This window comes from Artemia sp. Qi Xiang Cuo, chromosome 13, assembly GCF_049724085.1.
Source record: "Artemia sp. Qi Xiang Cuo chromosome 13, ASM4972408v1, whole genome shotgun sequence".
In the NCBI taxonomy this organism is placed as follows: Eukaryota; Metazoa; Arthropoda; class Branchiopoda; order Anostraca; family Artemiidae; genus Artemia; species Artemia sp. Qi Xiang Cuo.
In genome coordinates this window covers 42,855,404-42,880,126 of record NC_142806.1, presented here as the reverse complement: position 1 = coordinate 42,880,126, position 24,723 = coordinate 42,855,404, and the positions used below count along the sequence as shown (strand labels likewise).

The 24,723-nt window shown below is 35.8% G+C and overlaps 1 protein-coding gene and 1 non-coding gene across 3 annotated transcripts in view; both read right to left on the bottom strand.

Annotated features, from left to right (window-relative positions):
* Positions 1-1,755: 1,755 nt before the first annotated feature.
* The window catches only part of Pisd (phosphatidylserine decarboxylase), a 57,327-nt gene continuing 34,359 nt past the window's right edge, over positions 1,756-24,723 (bottom strand). Inside the window, exons 1-6 of one of the 2 annotated variants that reach the window (XM_089098531.1) lie at positions 23,683-23,863; positions 18,127-18,317; positions 15,567-15,803; positions 9,658-9,940; positions 6,405-6,565; positions 1,756-3,343 (exon numbers count right to left, since the gene is read on the bottom strand). In XM_089098531.1, the coding sequence (XP_088954657.1) occupies positions 3,104-3,343; positions 6,405-6,565; positions 9,658-9,940; positions 15,567-15,803; positions 18,127-18,317; positions 23,683-23,815 (1,245 nt within the window). In that variant the 5' untranslated portion in view covers positions 23,816-23,863 and the 3' untranslated portion in view covers positions 1,756-3,103. Of the gene's footprint in view, positions 3,344-6,404; positions 6,566-9,657; positions 9,941-15,566; positions 15,804-18,126; positions 18,318-23,682; positions 23,864-24,723 lie in introns of those variants that run through there. The other variant, XM_089098530.1, reaches the window with a different exon arrangement.
* On the bottom strand, positions 4,576-4,657 carry LOC148945310 (small nucleolar RNA SNORD36). Its single transcript, XR_016142778.1, has one exon. It is a non-coding gene; the product is annotated as a small nucleolar RNA SNORD36 (small nucleolar RNA).

Below are 24,723 nucleotides of genomic sequence, written 5' to 3'. Positions count from 1 at the left end.
CGATAATTTGATTAAACCATATATCGATGTTTTTAATTGCGATATTCGATAAACGATATATTGATTTCGATATTTCTTGTCTTTTTTTTTGCTAAGATTAACTTTAGGGTTTGGCAAAATTCAATAACAAACAGTATTTTGCACAGTTTTTTTTCCAAATTTTTAATAAAATACAGAAAAACTTCTATTACATGAGCGAATATTAAAACAAAAATCCTGATTCGGAATTCCTCGGGCTCAGGATCAAGAAAAATAAGCTACTGGCTATTTTTGGCTATTCAAATCGGCAACATTTCAATGTCAATGTCCACTGAGAATTGGTTCAGCCTTTCAGTGATTAAATAAATGAAAAATGGTGCAATTTTTTTTTCGACTGAAAGTAAGGAGTAACACTAAAGCTTAAAAAGAACAGAAATTGTTCTGTATATGAGGGGGATAACCCTTCCTCAATACCTTAATCTTCACGCCTGATTTTCTTTTTGTATTTTAACAATATCCTTACTCTAATTAGATGGCTCTTATGTTTGAGGAGTTGTTCTTAAATAATTGGGACAAAAAGTAAAAATTAGCGTAAAGAGCGAGGTATTGAAGAGGGGTATTTGTCCTCATATACGGTACAATTTCTGTTGGTTTAAGTTTTAATATTGCGCCTTAGTTTTAGTTGAGAAAATTAGTTTTTTATTTATTTTCTGATCGTTTTTCAACTAACACCAGAAAATCCACCTTTTCTGTCCATATAACCCCCCCCCCCCAAGAAAATTCCTCCTTGGAAATTTACTCTCGCGTAAGATCCCCCATATTCATAAAATTTCCATCCCTGCTGAAAATTCACCCAAAAAACTTCTTGCGGACAATTCCGCCTGGAGAATTATTTTTAGCCTGCTTTCGTTTGAAAAAAGACTAATTTTTATTCCAATTTCCAACCGTTTTTCAAAACATGCTGAAAATACTCCCTCTGTGGAAATTTTTTTCTGGAAATTCTCCCCTCCCAATGTCTCAATGGAAAGTTTCTCCCTGTGAAATTCCCCCATGGAAAATCTCTCCCCTCCCCACGGAAAAATCCCCCAGACAATCGCAACTCCTTTGGAAATTTTCCCGGAATACCTCCATATGTAAAATTAAATTTGTAAAGAATAAGTGCATCAAATAGAAATTTTTTTTATAAGAATTCTGGTAAATTCCCCCGTGTATAGTTTCCCTTTAAAAGTTCTTCCTTAAAAACTTCCCTCCCCATGGAAAATTCATACTATATGTAAACACTAGACAAATTTCACAACTTACAACCTTTTTCAAAATGGCTATGTCAAAATTTTGATCGGATGACTTTGGTAAAAAAAGGAGCATGGGAGGGAGGGGGAATCTAGTTGCCCTCCAATCGGTTTGGTCACGAAATGGGGAGCTAAAACTGTAATATCCGTTCAAGCGAGCCCTCTCCTGATTTTATATGACTATTAGTTCGATATGATCATCCTGGCAAAAAAATAATAATAATAAAACAGAACAAATAAACACGTATCCGTTATTAGTTCTCGATATTACTTAGACAATACCTACGGGTATAGCAAATACATATTCCATAGGCTTCCCAGGAGACCAGGTCTTGGACCTATGTTTAACGCTTTTACAAGTGTATTTAAAGTATTCAAAATATTAGCGCCCAACTGACAAATTTAGGTGCAAACTTTAGGGCCCTACCTGAGAAAAAAAAGAAGCTAGACCTTATTCTAGTCTGAACGTTTCTTTAGTCACTTAATGCAGAGGATTTGAGCTTTATTTCTATCCGAAAACTAGCATTCAATTTAAATGTTGCTCCTACAGTCAACAAATATTTAGTCTTTACAGGGTAAAAGAATTATTTTTAAAAATCAACAACAAAATTCATAAACTAATAAGTTAACTGTTAAGTCATATCACGAGTTTCATTTAAGCACTTCATATTCTCCTAACCTTTCTCCAAGTAAAATAATCAAGCAGGATTACCACTAGCAAAAATGGTTTTGGTCTGAGTTCGGTTTAACTATTCTGTACAGCTTTTAAGTAATTCATACGGTCTGCGAAAATAACTTAGTGAAGAAGGATATTTTTATCCTATATCCATACATAGATTATAGAAATATAATCATCATTCCTTTTTTTTCTAGAAGATGTATAGAGGTAAGCCTAATAATTACATATTACAAATTAAATCAAATTATTTGCATGCATATCAACACAACTATAAGACAATTGGTGGTTCCCGAAATAATTATTTATCCTTCTTCTTTGTAAGTATCTCAGAAGTTTCAAAAGAATTCTACATAAGTTTAAAGGTATATTGAATTTATTTATAAGCTATACATATTCCGAAGGTTTTTTTAAACCTTGAGAAAGGATATAATCATGATTTATAACTTCAAAACACAAGTCCACTCCTTCAAGCCATTTGAAGGAAATTCATATTTGATCGTAATTCGAGACTATTATGATTGTTTTTAAAATAGTGACATCTATAAAGTTTACAAATAAAAATGAATGTTCAAAACTGCGCAAAATTTTTTTGAGAAATTGACTAGTTTAGTTACCCCATAGGTCACTGAATATGTTTAGAAAGAAAAGAAGAACTGGTGTCTAACATTATTATTAGTAAATTTCAAAATAAAAAATTACGAAATCCCATCCAGATTTATCAAAAGTATCTCTAATAGCCCAATTGGTTACGGAAAACTTTCGTTAAACATATTTCAGATAGAATCTTCAAATTTCATAATGCGCAATTACAAATTAATTTACCATAAACTGAGCAAGTGTTAGTGTTTCTGCTCTTCATTTATAAGCTTATTACCAATTTCTTAAGAACACTAATTAGAAATCATGGGTTATTGTATATAAATAAGTCAACGAAGACTTTTACACTTTGAGCGGTTTTATGAATTGCAAGTTTAAGCAAAACGTGATGGCTACGTTTGATCTCAAAGAGGATTCAGGAAATTTAAAGTACTGATGGAAATTCAAGAATTCTAGTTAAACTCAACTTGACCAAATATTGTTCCAAATTCAACTGCTTTTTTAGACCCATCTCACCTAACTTCGTTGCCTCTTCATCCTACACTCAAGGCACCCATTATCACTTAGCACTTCGAACCTCAGAGCCATCTAAACAATAATTTAGTCCTTCTCCCACTTTTATCCGAAGTCCAGGTTGTATCTTAAAATCAAAACATTTTGGAGCCTCAAAAATGAGGACAATAGTTGATCCGAGGTTGAATTCGCCAATGGATTCTCCTTTTGTTAACTTCACACCGTCATTGAAACCGAGATCATAGTACTTATTCAAGTCTCTTTTGTAAGCATTTGTTTGCAATTCCTATAAAGAGAAATAAAATGTTAGGTTTTCTAGATTTAAACTAAACTGTGTGATTTGAAGGACCCCCCCCCCCATAATCTATTTTAGTCTGAATGAGTCTTCTTGCTCTGGGAATAATTGTGCTCTGAAATGCATCTTTTACGCGTATTCCTTTGACCTCTCCCCTCCCATGGGTCACACAAAGTAACCATTGAACAAATGATAGAAATGTAGATAGCTCAGTAAGGATGTCCGTCAGATTGCCTTCAGTGCAAAATAAAAATAAAACACAAAACATTTTCTTCTTTTTTCCATTAAAACATACAGAAGTGACTTCTTATCAATTAATGCAGAAAAAAATTACGATCTTCCTCTTGCTGCAGTGTTAGCAAAAATCCTAGTGCTTCCATCCAATATTAAGAGAATCAATTCCAACACACTGCTATAAATTTCGTACATGCGAATTGTAATTCTTTCCTTGCTGACAACAAATTGAAAGCATTATATGACTGCAATAAAAACTGTTGTTTGCAATTTTCTACAATTGTGCTATGCTCATGATTTTGTACGTACAAAATCTTGATTTTGTACGTACAACCAAAGTTTAGGTTAATTCACCCGTTCTTAACAATTCTAAAAGACACATACTTTTTCCTTTTTTATTACACCTGCATACAGGGAATACCCCCTCCCCCCAAAATTTAACAAATAACTGGCTCAAACCATTGGGGAACTATGTTTATTTGATTGTTGCTTTTCATATTGAATATATCCGATTCTTTTACTATTTGCAAAAATAATTCAAACATTTACTCTACTTCTATAGCTAAATCCGTTTTCGCAGAAGAATTTACACTGAACAGGATTGTCTTTGGGATTAGAAAAAAATCTGAATATGGAAATCTCTGCTACTAAGCGACAAAATTCTCACTTCAGACACTGGTTGTTAGAAGTATTATACAGGTTAGTGAGTATTTAGCTCTAAGATTCAATCAGAAGTCAAAGCCGTTTGACATCCCATCGTGGTGCAGATACCTGACTCAGAACGTCGGAGATTAATTCCACGTATATTCGAATTAATCTGTATATTGTTCTTCCGTATCTTCTGAAATTGATTTCGGAGTGAATGAGTTTGGTTCTCAAACTGGTGTTGTTTGCAGCCACGCTCATCAGATCCTTGCTTCTCTTCTTTTGGATGCTTCTCGAAACAACCAAACTATTCACCTTTGCGCTCTTGATATTTCTAAAGCTTTGTTTTTCAGGTTTAAAATTCAAGTTGTTTACTCGATAATTTTTGGAATTACAGGTAAATATAATCGTAAAGCATCATTAAAACTATATAAGTATTCCCTCTCTGAATATTCAGTATTTTCAGTATTGATAATTACTTCTTTTTCTTCTTCTATGGTACCACTATAGGAAGATAATGGCGAAATTTGGGCTGAATGATGTTTCCAGTAAAGTTACTGAGCTAAGCAGAAAGCTTCCAAAATATTAGCAATAACAAACTGCCACAGTTCCACTGTCTTGAAAGTATATGTTTTGTAGTACTTCTTTTCCTTTATATTTTTTGCCCTATTTGTTTTACTCTTCTATTTAATTTTTTTGTTATCAGTGGGGTAAAGGAATAAATACATAAATAGCAAATTTCAAATCAGTTTACCTTCATTAGTGTTTCTTTCTGCAGAAAGTGGAGATTCATGCAACTTTGATACACATTAAACACATTCTTTTTTTTCAAATGTATCTAAATGTGCTAAAGAAATAAATGTATCTAAATGTGCTAAAGAAATAAAAGCAAAATTTGCAAGATGTTTTCGGGGGGAATTCAATATGAATCATGATAGGACGATTTAAGTGGCAGTAGTGGGTCGTTCTGATGGACAAAGATGCTATATCGACAATATATCAAGTAAATAGCATGCAAGGAGGTGAAAGGAAAAGGCTGAATGGTCCAGACTACACTTGGTCAAAATAAAACGTGCCAAACATTGAGGAGAACTTGGTAGGAGCCTCCAAGAAGCTTTGAACGGGGTAGGATACACCAGACGTGTTCACCATTACCGATTGGCTTAACTCAGCGAGGAGTTTTTATTAGCAGTAGTGCTATTAAAGCAACAATTCCTTACTTCTTTACAGAAAAGAATCTTGTCATATAACTGAAAAAGAAAGATTAAGTTTTTTTTTTTAAATCTACACCAATTTATAATACACTAAATTCAAACTCGCCAGTATTCCTATTTTTAACATTATATTCTTATGCATTAGTTATCCAAGTTCAATAGTCTATTAAAGATTTAATCTTGCGAAATTTGAATTTTTGTTTTCCTTGGAATAATACAATATATTCTCTACATTTTCAGAAAGATTTTTGAAGAGAAGGGAATACATTTCTTTTTATTTCTATGCTAAAGCTCTAAAACAAACAGGAACTATGGTCTAACGGCTGTAGAGAGCAAAACGTTTCTTCTGAATAGCACTTCTGCTTGTTTCCTTTTTTTTTTTTTTTTTTTTTTTCTTTTTTTTTTTAATAGTAAAACAATTTTCAAAGGTATCAAATCCCAAAGTTCTTCGAAAATATTTAAGCTGTTCAGAAGTCCAGAAGTTAAATCCACTATATCCATAAAATAAGCAATGAGAAAATTTTGACCAAACAACTATTTCTAGTTTTGGTCTTAACAAAACAATGCTGCAATGGAAGACTGATCCATTAGTTTTTGCTGTTGGCTTATGTGTTTGAGTATGCAGAATTTGGCCAAGCACATGTTAGTACAGACTTATTAAAACTGGCTTTCAAAAAAATATTTAGTTTTCAACGAACAAAATGATTTATTTTAGGGTATCAATTTTCAGGAATCATATACTTTTGAGCATATGAAGTTAAAGAGTCAAAAAAGTATCTTAACTCTAAATTCTCGAGAAAATTAAAAACAAATTACTCAGTCAGTTTGGCTTCTGGGTGGCTCATTCATTTCTAAAATTATAATTACAAGAAACACAATTGTTATTGATGGCGTCGTGAACCTTGCTACATAACAATAAAAAGAAAGCAGATAGTCGTTACCAAAAATTTGAACCTTACCGAATCAAAATTGACTTTAATAGAGCCAACATTGGTAGCTCCCACCGGGGCCATTGAAAAGAATCCATGTTCCCATTCACCTATATAAGCCGCTCTCTCGTTTAAGCAAAACAATCCAGCTAACCATTTGGCTACTATTGGACTAACACTGAGTAAATCCCCTAGAAAAGGAAAAGAGTGATAAATACCGATTTTTTAGAAAATACAATCGCATACATAACATGTGCAAAATCAAAGCTAAGACCAGGGAATAATAACAGCGCGATTTACGAAATTAAAGAGCTTAATGTGTAAGCTCCAAAAACCCAACTGGTAATTCAAGTTACTTTTGATCGATCCAGATGAAGCTAATCTGTGATTTTCTTTTCTTTTTTTTTGCAACATTGACTCCCTATTAATTACGGAGGACCTCAAGGGTCTGTCCTTGGGCCAAATTTTATTCCTTCTTTTTACTGATTTATCTGATGTGTTGCCTCTTTGCTAAATCACAATGTTTGCGGATGATGTAGTAATTTTTGCTTCCCACCGAGATCTATCCGCGTTTTCCCATAATCTTGAAGGTAATTTAATAACTGCATTTCATTGGCATTGTAATAATCTATTAGCTCTTAATGCAAAGAAATGCCACTGTATGTTGTTTCCGCGAGCTAGTTCAATAGTTTCAGATAGGTAGGCTCTATTTAAAATGGTACTGAACTACAGAGTGTTGGTCAGTTTAAATACCTTGGTGGTATTCTGGATGAAACTTTGTCTTTCCATAAACATGTAAAAACTCTATCCTCGAAAGTTTCTCGAAATATTGGCATACTATCACGCCTTTGTCACCTTTTCTTGAAATACATTTTAAAAACTATTTATTATTCCTTAATTCATCCGTGTTATCTTAACTGTATTTCTATCTGGGCTCTATTGCTTCATCTGTTTTTAAACCTCTTCAAATATTTCAAAATATATCAATTAGGATACTCTTTAAAATTGATTATAGATCTTAAATTAGACATCTTTGTGGGATCTGTAGGATTTTTCTTTATTCCGACTTAATTTGATGTCTATTTCAAATTTTTGCCATGATTATTTGTACGATACATAGCCTTTGAATTTTCTGAGATTTTCCCAACTAATCCTCGTTATCATAATTACCCGACGACTCATAGATCATGTTTTTCTTGGAAAATTCGTCAAAGATCGAGAGTGTATTTCAGAACTCTTCATACAGAGCCAAAAAACTGGAACTCGGTTCCATCTGAAACCTCCAATTATTGTGAAAAGTAACTGTTTTCAAGGCTGTTAAAAATTATCTGAATGTTCAACCTATAGGAGAGCAGTTTTGCAGTCTGTCAAGCTTGTGTTAATATATTTACAATTAAATAAAAAAGTTCTATAAGCTATATTTTTTTCTTCTTCGACATTAACGCCGATAGTTGAGCTTAGTCTGTTTTTAGTTCATTCATAAAACTGGTCCTCACATAGTCTAAATTTTACATTCGATATCCAATCTGTAGTTCCGATACGGATTGATACGATAGAAATTGTCCTACTTTGACTGAAAATTTTCACGGGAATTTGTAAAAATGGAAACCTGCCATTTAAAAACTAACTTTTAAGGCTTTGAACTAGCTTCGTTGACATGTCAAAAAACTTTAACAGTGATTTTACAAAAATTTTAGGCATAGTTATACGCTATTACCGTAAGGAGATATGAAATAGCCAATTACGCTATTCGCCTGAATATTGTCAAACCAAATCCCCCTCTCTAAAGTAGGTTTTTAGTGCCATGTTTGTAAAATAATGAAGTAAAATTAAAAGTTTTATAACCTTAATTGCGTAATTTATTGTATTTTTCAATTATAAATTTTAGAATTTTTTGGGATTTATTCTAAAAAATTCTGTTCGGAAATTTTAGTTTTTCCCTTTTAGTAGAGGTCAAATGTAACACAGAAATGTTACATAGAATTGATTTCCGCGTCTTGATCGAAATAAATATGACAAGGCGAGTTGTAACGTTTACTAGAGCGTGCTTCAACCTTCTTCCCTTTTCTTTCCTATTTTTTTTTTTTTTTGCTGAGTTTACAATACAAGATCTAGCACTCTTTTAATTTTGTATAGATCTGCTAAAACTTTTTATTGTATTGAGAACAAACTTGTATCGTTTCGGTTAGGAAGAATAGATGAAGTTTAACACCACAAAAGAAACTCTTTGAAAGGGTTGTCAGTTTGTATGCATTGTGGGGGACGGGTCATTGTTTATTATTCTTAATATCTCTATCTGTTCTCAGTGAGTGTGTTATTCTATTTTGTGCAATATGATTAATTCGAAGCTTCCATTTCCAGATTTTTCAGTTTCTAATAGTAATATTTTTTTGGGCTTGGAAAACTACTTTCACATACACAGAGCTTACCTTTTTAATGTACCTGAACCTACAAAAAAGATAACACCGTGATATTAAAAAGACTTGAACAGATTTTTTTTTATCTTATCTTTGGTTGACATTCCTTATTATTATTATTTTTTTCATTTGCAGGCAGATAGAAGGCGTTAAAAGCAAATAAAGGATCAACTAATGAAAGATAAGAAAAACAACTCATTTACAGCAATTGACCCTCATAAACCAAACTGATTAAGTCAACTTTTTCATAGATTCTAGTCTCAAGGGACGTGATTGACTCTTGATATTGTAGGTTTATGCAAAAAAAAAAAATTCAAGAAAAGAATAAACATACAAAAACGAAAACAAATTTTTGGCCAACGAATGCTAAAACTATTTTCGGAGGCAATATAACAAATTTATTTTAAAATTGAATACGGTATTGTCATTTCTCAGATATATAAGTAAATATACATAAACACACGCACAGATAATAAAACCAGAAATATAAACATTTTCTTCACTAGAATGTCGGATAAAACAAGCAGCATATAGTAGTCTTTGCTTGTTTCAGGAGCTAATTGGTTTAACAGCTGAACAACTCCATTATTGATGTTTTACGTTTCTTCTTCTTAAATTGTTTTTCTATATTTTCTTTTATTTCCTCTAGACAAGGCCGTTTTCCAGGGAAAGGAGGGGGTAGACGGTTTTATTTCGACCCTCGAAATTTTCGTCCGACTCGTAAAAACGTATGAGTTTTAAACTGTTTATTTTACCCCCCCCCCTTCGAGGAAAATACTGGATAAGCCCTTGCTTCCCGAGTTAAAATAGCTAACCTCTCAATCTAATTTGAGTAAACCCTCTTAATTAGATTAGGACGTACATACCTGGGAAATGTCTTCTAAATTTCACCCTCCAATTCGTAGGCGAATGAAATCTATGGTAGTCACCGGGGGCTAAATAAATAACACAATGGTAAAGTTCGTTATTTGGATTTTTCAGTAAAGATTTCTGATATTCCGCTAACGACTTGGAACTGTCTTCGGAACTATTTGACCATGATTGTGGCCCTAAAAACTGACTTAGAGAGTACTTTACACCTTTAACTTGCTCTAAGTATCCATTTTCCACTTTACCATAATGCAATACTGTCCCATCTGCTGGCGAAACCTAGAACAAAAAAAGTAGTCTAAAGTAAAGTATATTTTTTTGGGTAGATAAATTTTGGTTCCTTATTTTCAAAGAATATGTCTCTCAGCACCATTTCAAGGAATGTAACTTTTCAAGAGGTATACAAACGTTAATCATTATTATCCTACCCCGTCCATCCTCAGGGATGGAACAAATCACGAATCTTTCTCTAAACTAAAGTCCAGTAGGTGCAAGAACGGCACACATGTCTTTGGTGTTTAAAGAAATGAGCTGCTCCCCGTGGCAAAAAGCAATATTTTGGTTTACTAAAATAAATAGCTCAAAAAGCATATCGTCCCAAGCAGAGAACCTCTTATTTTTTTGCGTCGCAACTGATGGCACAAAACGTCTCTTACAGCTATTATTTTATTTTTCCTATATTTTGGGCTAGAAGCTTTCGGTTTTGAACAATCATGATTGCTTACCTCATAATCTTTCTCTTTGTTGGACTTTTAACTAAATTTTAAAATAATAACAAGAAAAATGTAGAATTGCCTGTGTTCTCCGAGAAAACAATAAAAAAGCTATTAATATCCGAAAATAAAGCTAAATCGCAAAACCAAATAAAAAATCCCGAAATGTTATGTCATGATACAAGTGCATAAAGGCAAAAAAATTGAGCAGCAGCTATGACGTCACACTGTAAGCAAAGTAATCAGATTAATGACGCTTCTTGACTTCTACGGCTCCTGTGTTACACTGCAGCATGTTACTACAGCCGGGCTCGATCTCTGGGTCCTGTATTCTACCCCCCTCCCTAGAACTCATTCTATATTTTCTAAAGCCTCATTGAGACTTGGGATTTTTTGGCATTAAAATGCACTTTTTGAGGTGTCTGACTCCTCCCCCCCCCACCACACCAGCCAAAAAATGATCAATCATTCCTCCTTTATTATAGGTGATGCGCACTTACACATCATCGCATATAATTTCATGGAATACGAAGCAAATTAGTTTAGTTTAATGAAGCTCTAATAAATATCAGAAACATTTTTCTGTAATAAGCTAGGTATTACTCCGTAGCAGCCTTATTCAGACTTTGTCCTAATAAAGGAGGATGAGAGATTAATTCCAAAACCTTCGCCTACACCCCTTCCAATATTTATCTGAAGGCTTAGGGAGATTTAGATAATTTGGGCTTTGAAATGCGCTCTCTTAGGCATCTGGCACCCCCCCCCCCCCGCGATTCTTTCATAATAGGAGAAGTATAATTATGCACTTTTCTTCATTCTTTGTAGTTGTCTTAATTTTCCTTTGGCTGCTCAATTTTACATTTGAGGAGAAAATTCAAGGGAAAATTTACCAGGGGGGGGGAGGGGACACGCCTGACCCCATAGAATTCATTCATTCTTTTTTGTAAGTGATGCCAGGGTCAGCCAACAGGAGGGGATTGCCCTCCATATATTTCTTAACCCTCCCCTCCTAGATTTTGAAATACCTTTTTTTGGTATTATCTGTGACAAATGCTTTTTTTTGTATTTTGCAAAAAAAAAAAAATACAAAGAAAAACGATAAAACAACAAAATTGATCACTCCCTTCCTAGATTTTAAAAATGAATCCCCCTTCTCTTACATTTTCGCGAATTCGCGCTCCTGAGTTATACATTCCTTGGTTTAGTTTTTTATAATGCCGTTTTAGGATCTGAATATTTTCTTTGGGCATGAATGCTTAATCTGGGACAGACATTAGCAAGTTACTTTTTTAAGCGATGGCCTCCATAATTTATTTATATTTTAATTTCGTTTAAGGATTTTAATATTTTGTAAGGGATAAAAAGGATGAAGATCCTTCAGAGAAATTGATGGTGCATAGGGCGCCGAATTGACGTTTCAGTTCTTGGGTCTTTTTTACAGGGACAGGTTCAAGCCTGCAGCCAAACCTCGTGGTAGCTCGAATCAAGCCCCAAGCCCCGGACTGCCAAGTAGAACATCAATTCATTTACTACCACATGTTCATTAGCTCGGGGCATGAATACTTAATCTGAGACAGACATGAGAAAAGCGATAAAGCTAAAAAATCTCTCGTCTCTCTCGCTGCTGCTCTTGTTGGGGCGGCCAGCTCGGCGCTATAAGGTTCTTTTTGATCACTAGGGAGGAAAACACAGGGAGTTGATGATGGGAATCGGTTAAGTAGTGGTTGGAAATGGTCTATCCATCTAGTCAAACACTCCTTTTGACAGCTAATGCCTTTCCCTGATCTGTGTCTGACAACTTCAGATACAGCAGCTTTCTTACCAGTCGATTCCTTGAGAATCTGGTAGCTCGTGGGTGTCATAAGCGTGTGCTGCTTTTCCTAATGACAAAGCAATCTCTGATCAAATTTCATGGTCTTTACAAGCAGAACGCTTAACCTGTTTGCACAACTCCTTCGTGAAATCTTTAGCGCTGGTCATCTTTTTCCTTCGCTTTCCAACTATTGACAGACTTCAGATGGTAATCCAATGCTGTCGTTTCACTTTTGTTCGGATGGGATTTCTTCGGTGGTCTCTCTCATCATTGTTTTGAAGGTGTCCTATCTTCACTAGGGTTGCAGTTTTTCTCCTCATTCAAATTTAGGGCATCAAAACGGTTCGTTAGCTCCATGTTTAGAGTTTGCCGAACTTGTTTATCTTGCAGCTTGAAAATGTCAATTCAGACTTTCGGTTTATTCTTTCTCCGAGATGCTAGACGAAGTAGGACTTTTGCAGGGACTAGCTTGTGACTGGACCCCGATTTTCAGCCTGTAACCGTACCGTTATGAGAGCACAAGTCTATTACTGAACTTCTTCATTGTTGGCGGACGAAACTGAAGTCAATTTGGGCCTTAGGAACACCGTCATTGGAATTCCACGTCAATAGATGAATTGGCCTGTGCTGAAATATGGTGTTGGTGACAAGAAGACTATTTATCAAGATATAGTTTACCAGTCTTTGCCCATTTCAACATCTATGCCCCAGTCCGAACTTCCCAAGGACTTGGGTAGGGGTATCAGACCGACGAACTTTCGCATTAAAGTCCCCAGCAGCAATCAGGTAGTCTCGTGCGGCAACTGAGGAAGACACTTGTTGCAATTCCACATAGAATCCATCCTTAGCAGTAACAGTGGCATCGCCAGTAGAGGCGTAAGCACAGAGAATGGATACATTCGCAGGGCGTCCCTTAAGTCCAATCATAGCCAGTCGGGGAGAAACAGGATCCCACTCAAGAAGTTTATTTCTGGTTCTTTGGTTCATGATGAAACCAACGACATGGAGTCCCGAGTTATCGTTTACCCCACAGTAGAAAAAAGTGGAACTGTTGCAACGTTTTTTGGGGCTGTAATTACTGTGAAGCCAAAACCGGAGATTCTGGTCTCAGGAACGAATAATACTGCAGTCATGTATTTTTCCATCTCATGGACAAAAAGAGCTTGCGTAGCTTCTTGTTTAACAGACCTGACGTTCCAACAACCAACAGTTATTTTTGATTTTGCTTGTTTTATGACTGTTGTTGGTTTTCCTAAAGATATGGCTTGTTGATTTTTTGACTTCGTCGCAATAATCGAAGCGTCGCCTGCCGGGAACGTCATAGCATGGTTGGCTTGCTTACTTCTCGACACCCGTGCCAAAGGGGTCGCGTCGCTTACCGAAACGCCGTAGCCGTACTCATAACCTTTCTTAGTCTGAGGTCAATTGATGTTTCTTGGGAATAGAGTAGACCGGAAGGTCCACAGTCTTCCGGGTACCCCGACAGGGTCGAGGCAGCCCTTTGAACAGGCCGTTGTCCATAGATCTGGATTTTACGCCTGCCGTAGTTGTCCCCCTATAGAAGATTCTCCATCGAATGTGTTTTGGGCCAGCATACAATTTAATCCATTGCTGGGAGAAGGTTTGGAACCAACAGGACGTGTCCACGCGCCGGTGGGTGCTGTTGAGTATTCGAGAAGCCTCATTCTTCTTCTGCCTGTATTTACGGCCCCCCGGGCGAGGCTGCTCCAGTTTCTATTGTGAACCCCAAGGACTAGGTCTTTTTTGGTTCTCGCCCCCTATGGAAGTACTCTACATATCTATAGAGCGTTCCTCTATCCGCCACCTGGGAACGTGCTGAGCGGCCTGGGGGAGGCCCCTACTGTGAAGATGACTCAGAAGGTAATAAATCCGTATGTAATAAATTTTTGGACATTTTCAGACCAAAATACTGTAAATTCTAGGGATATTACCGAAAACTTAGGTCAATAATGCTTAGGATTTCAAAAACAATACATTCTCTCTCTCTCTCTCTCTCTCTCTCTCTCTCTCTCTCTCTCTCTCTCTCTCTCTCTCTCTCTCTCTCTCTCTCTCTCTCTCTCGTCGTTGTTCGATATTTTACGGAATCCGCTGGCTCTTATGTCTAAAATTGGTGCTTGCTTTTCACATTGTTTAGCGTGACTTATGTTATTCATTCCTATAAACTTTATAACAATGAGGACGCATTAATTCAAAAAATAAATTGTTATTATCACCTCGTGGGTTTTACTAATACACAGGTACTATTTCCGTACTGTTAAATACACAGCCCATACACCTCTGAACTTACACAAGTAGTAGGCCGATTCGAAAAAAAAGACGAGATAAAAAGATTCGCCTTGGTCTTTTTATAATCAGACAAGTTCTTATCGAAACAAATTGATTTGGTGAAACGGCGAAGAGTGGTGACGAATTCTCACAGGATCTGGCTACGATGGCCTCTATGGTACAAGCAACATTAATGCTACCAGCCTACCGAAACTGCTAGAAGAACAAGTTTTTGGGCAACTATTTTACCCTTGTTTCAAACACAGACTTCTAAATTTTTGGTTTATCTTTGCTAAATTGCCCTTTCGAAATCACAGATTATTCAGGTTATATGGAGCTTACAGGTTTTTACCATTAAATCTCAGAAACATAAAAGAAAAAGCTATCATGAAAAACACTTAAAATAAACCTTTACCATACCAAATTCGTAGATCAAAAGCTGGCACAGAATATGGTTATTTTTAACGTAATTTGTGGTGGTACAGCCAGTTCATCTCTACTTCACAGTGTGGGTCCCGCGGTTCAAACCAAACTACCGCGGGCTGATGCAAGAACGCGGGACCGATGGAATCAAGAAGCGTCGTTAATCCATAAACTAGAAATTTTTAGCGCAAAAAAAACACTCCATCTGCCCAGCCCTTCAAATAGTCGCCTGTTCTTCTTTCAAAAGCAGCCCCGAATGTTTGAAAAATATACGGTGAGAAGGATTTATTTGTCATGACTGACTGCAAATAAATAATCTATGTCAAGCTAAGACTGCACACAATTCCGAACGATTTTTTTTTGCAAATTTTCCATTTTTGCTCATTTGCACAACAACATAACACCTACTTAGCAGCTAGACACAAAATGCATATTTGTGATCCACACAAAACGGGAACATTGTCTCCGTATTGTTCGTCCAGACTCAACTTTAAAATTCAACTTATCATATGACATTTTCTCAAGGAATTATGGGGGGGGGGGACTGGATCAAATTAACATATTTTTTGCTGATTCCTAAAAGTTGATTTAAGTTACAAATCACCAGAGTTACACAGTAAATCATACGGCTTGTATATAATATCAATGTATCCATTATTTTTGAACTTACCACACAATTGGTTGGTGCAATAGGTCGCATGCCATCTTTCAAACCTCTTCTAAAGAACTCCCCAAGATTTTTATAATGGCGAAGATCTTCTACTTCAGCTTCATTGATATTGCATCCAAAAAGATCACAGTACCATGACAAGAACGGTCGCCTTGCCCATATTGGAAGATCTACAGCATGAATCCAGCCCCAGGCTCGAGACAGGGCCCGAAGGGGAATCATACGATAACATTTTACCTGAAATAAGTAACTTCTATTATTCAGTAGCCATAGTAAATGAAGCATATTATTAGAAAGCATTGCCTTGAAACGGGGGCAGTTCCAAAAAGAAAGTATTTTAGATGTTCTCCACGGGGATTGTCTAAAGAGAGTAGTAGGTACTCATTTCAGTGACTATCAAACAACAAGCTGTGCAGCTCGACCCCTTTGTCGAGGTCTACAATGAAAGAAAGTTTGTTTCAGCTCTGGGACCTATTTGGTACTTGTCGGTTATTCGAAACCCACCCAAGAAGTGAAGTTAGGTTAATCCTAATGAAATAAAACAAAACATAATGATAAAATAATACTCTAGAAACAAAATTATGGAAACCTAACCTAACCTAACCCCCATCCCCGCCCCTAATGTACAAATATATTGCCCAAATTATACAAGTCCAATGCATTGTATCAACAGTCACTTCTCTTTACAGCGATTAAATCGGTTTTCTCAGATGTAACCTAAGCGTAATTCTTGAATGTGTTTCGAATAACCGACAAGTACCACCTATTTTTCTACTCTTCTAACTTTTTAGAAAAAAGAAGAAACAACATGCACCCTGGCTTTACTATGTTCTAAATCTTCACCGCCTTCATCTTCCTTACAAATAATAGTACCTAGGTAAGTGGAGCTCAACCAATTTTATCGGTTACTAAGATCATCTATTCATTTCGTTTATTCTTAATTTAGGGTTTGTAAACAGAGTTTGGCAACAAAATTCAGAAGGTAAATAAAAATTACAGGAAGCACTTCAAGATACCATAGTTTACCAGTCGGAAAATACGTCTTTATCCTCCCCGCCGATTGAAAAAAAGCATCATACATCCCACTAAGGATCAGACCTCGACGAACCTATGAAATGGACGAACAACAGAGAAAGTTCAGTTCGTGTGTGAACAACCAATGTCACACTTCCATTTCGAAAGTAACCCGACTAAAAAGGCAGATTTTTAGGAGGACGGAAAAATTGTTAGCATTAAAGAAATTATTAGTAAATCTTTTACTTTACTTTTTGAAGCTATGGTTGCTTTTATTGGCGTTTTGCTGATGTTCGTTTTGATTAGTATTTACTTTAAAGCTGCATCATATAAATGTTTACTCTATATGCTTTTTTTGCCATGGCCCGAAGAGGTTTTTGCCGCAAGATCTATCTATCTATGTCTTATATAGCTGTGTATTGCATTAGTGTCTCTGTAATAGCTGTTAACAATAGTAGTATCGTCTCTATTAGTGTTGTGTATTTTTTTTTGTCTAAACCTAGAGCCTGGAAAAGTTCAATTTTAAGGTTTAAATTTTAAATTTCAGTGACGGGTCTTTCAGATAAATATAGAAGGAATGGAACAGATTGAGAATTCACCCCTTAATTTCCCCTTATTCTGGAAAAAGTTCGGACAACATTAGAATATTGGTTCTTCAGGAAGACAGATCCCAACTTATTGCAGAAATATTTTAAACATAACACAAAACATCCCTGGACAGATGGAGGTTGTTTTTTAAAACAGTTCAAACAAAACCTTTTTTTAGTAGATAGGCATTCAGTTTTGAACAGGTAAGATTTGGTTAGTAAATTTCATAAATTACGTTTTAACAAATATTAAGAAAAGGGATCTACCAAAGGTACTATATTCTTCAACTACCCAATGAAACCACGTTTCATCCTTTCAAATTAACCATTAAAAAACGAATACTGATTAATATCTAACCTGATGTCGATTAGTTCATTATTTTTTTTTTTTTTTTAATTAAACGTTCGGAGAATGCGCACATAACAAACACATATACCACAGGCTTCTAATGAAATGACCTTGATCCTGTGCTGAGAATAGCCAAAAGGAGGTACGTTACCCTATAACTGCGTGAAATTGGACATCATAAGCATACATTCCGTTATTAGCCCAACCCCCTTAGAGGGCCCAGTCTTTTTCGATTCCAATTTTTTTTTCGTCCCTTGAAAATGGAGAATAAACAAGGTTATTCCATTAATGTTATAAAATGAAAATTATGGACCTATTAGCCACTAATATAAAAAAAAATTGTCCCCTTTTACGATATATTGGGTCGCAATTTTTCCATTTCTAAAAATACAATTTTTGACTTGAGTCAATTTCGAAAAACTTACTCCTTCCCGTGAAGCCACAGGATTTCAAGGTTGTTTCTAATTTTAAACTGCGCTCCCCCCACCTCAAGCTAAATTTCTGCAAATGTGCCTTAACAAGGCATGGGCGCGATTCCTACATTTCAAAATTTATACACCGATACTTTCAAGTTTTCTTTCACCTAAAATGGAAACCATTGCTGCCTTACCTCCCAGTCCTGAGCAATGAGGTTGGGAGTCTCAAGAGGGTCTTTTTTTCGTCTCCGTAGTTGCTGCAACGCCACCAGAAGCACAACTCCGATACTGCTCAGGCCCAGTGATATTGGAATGAGTCGCAGCTTGCGCCAGTATTTACGCCACCCATACGTTGATGTTTGTGGTGAAAGCTGCCGTTCTTGAGCTATAAAGAAATGAAGAAATATCTTGCAAATTCAACATGGATTGTTATACTGTAAGATAGGACAATGTAACTGTACCTTGTTTAAACGTCCAAGAAGGGGAGAATCCGCGTCCCAAAGATCTATGAAAAATCGTAAATTCATACATATTGTTTTTTGTTATGGATTTGACTCCATCGTCTATGTTTGGCAAAGTGCAAATTAAAAAAAAAAATGAGGTTTTCACTGCTTTTCAAAACACGTGATCCCAAAAGGTGTTTTCCTTAAAGCGCAATTTCCTTTCTCATTCTTTCCTTAATCACAGTACACGCAAGCATTGGCTTAATAAAGAACGAACATTCACCAAAATTCTTCGTATACTTTATATCTATCCTCAGAACGGATGGTTGTGGAAACTTAGAGGAAAGTTCGATCGTTCACAAATTTTAATTCTAGAGCTCTTTTAAAGGCTAAAACCGATATGATGGTAATTTGCAAACTAATCAAAGTCTCGTGTGCTCCCAGGCGGTCTCCTCCACCCTCCACTCCCAGATGGCATCAGATCAAAATTACACGATAAAATTTTAATCAGAACAAACAAAACGTCCAAAAAAGGTAATTCCAGGGGCGAGATGCTAAGTGCAGCCCTCCAGTTTGAAATCAAGATTCATTTAGTTTTCAATGAAGCACAAATGACATTTTAACATGGGAGATATGTGCGTTTCAATTTCGCCTTTATTGTTCATTTTCTTCATTTTTTTTATTTAACTTCTTTAAATTAACTTCCACTTCTACTTGAACAGTTTTTAGTTTATTTAAAATCAAAGAGAAATGTATGTCAAATTGTGAAATAAATTGGGGTAAAATCGTTGGTAAGGCTAAACAAAGTCCCCTCCCTTGGAAAGGTTCAGTTCCTATAAAACAAAGCCAAATCCATTGATACAATTGATTAAGAGAGCATTATTCAGCTATTGTTTTTGTTTTTATTTACAGAATTTACTTCAATTCAGGTAACAAAGTTGTAGCATAAAAACGAAATGCTGTGTTTTAATAAATGGCGAAGGTTCCACGGTTAACTATAACCAACTTGGAAAATGCAAAGAGTAAACACAGAATTCAAAAGACAAACCTGAATAAAAAAGAAACACAAACACTTTTATTTCATCATAAATCTAAAAAACCTTTGCTTAAGTAAAACAAAGACTGTATGCTAGATTTTGAATGCAGAGACACTGTTAAATTGGACGACTTGCGCTGGAAACCTAATCAATATAAAAGACAATTTGCTCCCATCAAAACTCAACAACTAATAAAATATCAGGCACGTGAACTCCATACTGATTTTAATTGACCAGAGAAACTAGACCAGTTGACGTAGAGGTTAGCTAGCTCTATTAAAACATATAATAAAGAATGAGGGCATATTCGCAAGAGAAATAAGGCCCCCTTTAAACAAGCGTATGTTTATCGCTTAAACAAGCTATCCACGTTGTCAATTGTATAAAATAGGAGTTTGCCAAATGAATGAAAAGTAAATTCTTTTATTTGTCGAAAGGACAAATGAATTTTTCATTTATTTGAAACGACAAATGAAAGAATTTGTCGTCTGCATTAAAGGGTTAGACAAAAGGAACTTTTTTCGGCCTCGATTTCAGTAGCTCAGTGAGCGAGCGACAGCGGTACAAAACCAGTGCCCTTTGCGCGAGATATTCAAAACTAAACACCATGGACACCAACAGTCAACTACAGTATATCAATAGTTGCATGATTGATCTGAATATGGTTTGACTCAACGAGGGCCGGCTTCTGTCCCATCTTCCCTGCAAAAAAATCCCTCCCCACTGAAATATCCCTGTGGAAAATCCCCCTGCTGGAAATTCCTCCCCATAAAACCCCCCATGGAAAATTCCTCCACACGCAAAATTGAGAAGCTAGAGAGAAAGTACAAAATGGGTACCTCAAAATGTCGATCAGATGTCCTAAGGGGTAACAAATGAACCAGATATCAAAAACAGCTTTAGGACATGGGTTAGTTGGTCTCCAATCACTTTTGACTTAGAACTCTCAGTTCTGATCGGACTAGAACTCCCAATGTCTGATCGAATGATCATCTTCCGAAGTTTCTACGACCGTGAAGCGGAGGTGAGGATACGGAATAAACTCTGCTCATTTCGGAGTTTACGATTACTCTTTACTTTCATAATAGCAGCGTAGACCAGAAATACTCCTGCCCCTTCCTTGGAGTTAATTCTGTAGTTACCTGAATGCCCAATGAGAGTTAGGATGTTTTGGCATTAAAATATGCCATCCTTTTAGGCATCTGTCCCTTCTCTAACAACTAAACAATCAGAGAACCCAACTGTAGACGTAGAACTTTAAAGCTCTCATCTGCAAATATTTGGAAGAGTGTATTTTTTTTTTGCCAAAGAATGACCATGGGTAAAAACAACACCAAGTAAAACAACAGGGAATTTACCTAAGACAGTGAAATTCGTTTGTTAACAATATTTATATTGTTTAATATAAATTAAACAATAAAATGAAATTTTTAAAATTGAAATTGAAAAACTAAAATAGTCAAGTTTGTTGTTTTTATGATGTAAAGGCAGTGTGGTCATAAATGTTACGGGTACCTGTTAATTATACGGAACAACCCAAGAAGTGAAGTTAGGTTAATCCTAATAAAATATAACCTTCATATAACCTTTAGTTTACATTATAATATAATTTGGGCAAAATATTTACACATTGGGGGAGGAGGATAAATGTATTTGGACAGCGCCCCTAGCCTAACCTAACCACCATCCCCCACCCCTAATTGGCACAATATATAGCCCAAATTATACAAGTGCTTACAAGTCCAATGCATTCTGTCAAAGTCCAATGCATTGTATCACCCGCCATTTGTCTTTGTGGCTATAAAACCTGTTTTCTTAGTTCTAACGTAAGCGTAATTCTTGAGTGTGTTAGTATAATTAACAAGTACCATGCTGCGAATTTTGTTTATAGAAAGAAGTGTTGAGTGTTGCTAGTCCCACAGTCCCCATCGTTTTGTCCCTGTCCTGAACTCGATCGAAACTACAAACATTGGATCTTATTTCATTGGAGGGATGCCCGTTTGAAAAACACCAAGACAAGATATGTTGACATGCAGGCAAGGACGTAAGCTATGGCCTTTTTCGTGGGCGAGGGGATTAGTTTAAACAACAGGAGAACAAGCGAATGATATAGAATTATGGAGAACAATGACTTCTAGTTAGGACTTCCGTTTTTGCCTGCTCCTGTCGGAACACTATATCTCATTTGTTTACAATATTGCTACAAGCTTTATAAGATTTCTCTTATCTTCAAAAAATTCGAAAGAAAACACATTAGACTCCCCCCTCCCGATCCGAACCTGAGTTGGAAGCCTCATAAATCTGATTAAAACTGTGCCTAAGTAAAAGAAAAAATCGCAAACCCCACTAAAACTATAATCCCCCTAGAGCCCCCAAAACTTGAGGGTGAGGCAATCCAGCTCCGCATTTTGTAGTGATATCCGTTTGTTTTAAGTTAGACTTGATTATTCATTCTATTTTTTGTTCGTTGTAGGTTTCATTTATCCGTTCAGTCCTTTCTGATCAAAGAAATTAGGCAATTCTTGCTCAAAACACCTATTCAAACAAGATGTTTCCAACTTTCTGATGTTCACCGCGGCAATCTGCAGCTTGGACTTGGATCATTTAGCATTGAGGCAGATTATATTTGTTTTGCACCACGGCACTAAAACTCCACAGCTAGATACATACACACCGAAATTTTTGCTGTGAAAGTCTGAGCTCATTTTTGCACAGAGTCACCGGAATTCCGTAGCTTGAACTTAGTCTGTTTTTGCACTTAGTTAAACTTCTAAATAAACGAAAATTAAACGATAGCCTCAGATGCATCGTTGGGAGGGGGGGGGGGGTAAGGGGGCCAGTTGCCCCCCAATAATGTAGAGAAAGAATTATTATATATACCATGCCCCTTGACTATCCAGATATGGACCCCTCTTGCCCCCCCCCCCTAATAAAATGCTAGAGATTCGCCCCCGGATAGCCTACCCTTTTTCTTAGGCAATTTCTGCATTTTTTTAAAGCTAAAATCTTTTTCTTTACCACAGTTAGATTTTATTTTATTTCATGTAATCATGATCACAAATTGTTTGATCAACAACTATCATCTGACAATTCAGTTTAAACTAACTTATTTAAAGTAAGTAGATATAATTATGTTGACATGCACAATACGCCTGTTAATTAAAAATAAATAAAAAAAAAAAAAAAAAAAAAAACAATGAAATCGGTAAAACTTTTTATCCAGACAGAAAGTGTGATCATAGCTGGTGCAGATTGTTTCAAATTCTTAACGGTTTTACAGCCTACTGGGATTAAGTCTACAGCTAAAGGTTTGTGTTAATAGCCGGAACCTTAAATTTTAGAAAGAAAAAAATAATCATCATAAATCGAATCAGCCTTAATCGACGGTAACGGCAGATTTGAGAATGTCAAGTCTGAACTTCGTTGACAATCAAATTATGAATCTTTATTATACACTTCAACCTGGAAATAATCTTCCTGGGGAAGTTATCCCTAAAAGTTTCTCAGTTGACTTTTTAAAAAGAAGAAGTCATCTAAAACCTCGATAAAAAAAAACTACCGGAAAATCAAGTATTTAATTATACCTGGCGCCGCAAACTTATGAATATTAAATAAAAAAAAAAACCTCGTAGTCCGTCAGATGGGATTTGGAATAGCCTAGGCTAGTTTATTTATCTGAAATTAATGGGGGGAGGGAATGGATTTTGGTTTGCCTGTGGTTTTAATGGACTTTTCTTCTTTGATTTTTATAATAATATATTGTTAATGTCCTATTGTATTTAGCCGGTAAAACTAAAGCACCTACCGACCCAGGTTGGAATTACGGGATATGGGTAGTCAGTATTTTGTTTTTTCCGACTAAACTGACATAAACTATTTTATTCATGTTATTTATTTTAGCTTAAAAACTAAGTCAGCAAATCATGGCTACCCGCGCCAAGATTTTAACAACACAATGTCTTGACCGAGTGGCTGGGAACATAAGGTCATTCCCCCATATCTATCTTTCCTGGTTAATAGATCTATTCAATAGCCTGAGATTACCTTGGTCAGAGAGCCAATTTCAATCTTTTAATTAAGGGGGGAAGGGGCAAGAGCCAACCTTTTTCTGGTGAGACAAAAAAAGGACTGATGCAATCTTGTTTTTTACATTTTATCTTTGTAAGAGTATATTTAATAAATAATAAAACCTACAGTCAGGTGAAGCCCCTGACCATCTGTTAAATATAGCCCTGATTTTACAACGAGAAACAAAATTTTGCATACGTACTTTGATGATAAAGTTTGCCTGGAGTTCCATTTATTTTTGACTTTGTTCTTCTAAGCCTTTTTAACTGAATTCTTGGTACTTTAAAACATGAACCAATATACTTCATATGATCCCATTTCACCATATAAACCATATTGAAAATACACGTTAAAGCAGTCGACAGTTAAACCGTGGTAAACAGAACAACAGGCAACAAGGAACTAGAAAAAAATCTATGGTGATTAGAGCCTCCTGCGCGGAAAATTTTGCGCACGATAGCTCATTTGAATTTTGAAGTGGTATACATCTGAATCTGATATTCTTTCGCAACGGGATCTGTAAATGAGTACAGAATCATGGATTTTCAAAACAAATCAATATAATCAAAAGACAAAACTTTGACGAAATATACAAGTTTCTCTTGTAAGAACAGCACTTTTCCTTGATATTCTCGATACAATAAACGTTGAAATTGAAATTATCTTTTCTCCGGAGGAAAAAAAGCAAATAAAAGCGGGGAATGAAAAAAATACATTTTCCTTTAATATATCAACTCCATGGACGGGGGAGGGGACAGACTTCATACCTACAGGTAGGATTATTACTCCATTAAAATGTAAATCCTTATTTTATTAGCAGAAAGTACATTCAATACAAACAATCGATAAAATGTTCAAGCGCGATACGCTACGAGCAATACGGCTATTGCCGACCGCTATAGCAGTCTGCTTATTACACAATATCATCCGATAGTTTTCCTTCGTCACAAAACTCCTTATGGCCTGCACGACGCTGCTGTTGACGCTGCTCGAAGCAACGACGTTGTCCTTTGACGTTGTCGACTTCCATAGAAATTTTAAATACATAGCCTATGCAATAATTTTTATTTTAATTAAAGCCACTTCTTCTCTTTGCCTTACGGAGCGCTTAGGGCCATATAACTCCACGTACTAGATTTCAATAAGCACAAGGCCAATTATTGATAATTTTCGTCATTTTATTTATGGTTTATACCAAAAACTGACAAGATAATGTTTCACAAGACCTCTTTTTTATTTTAAT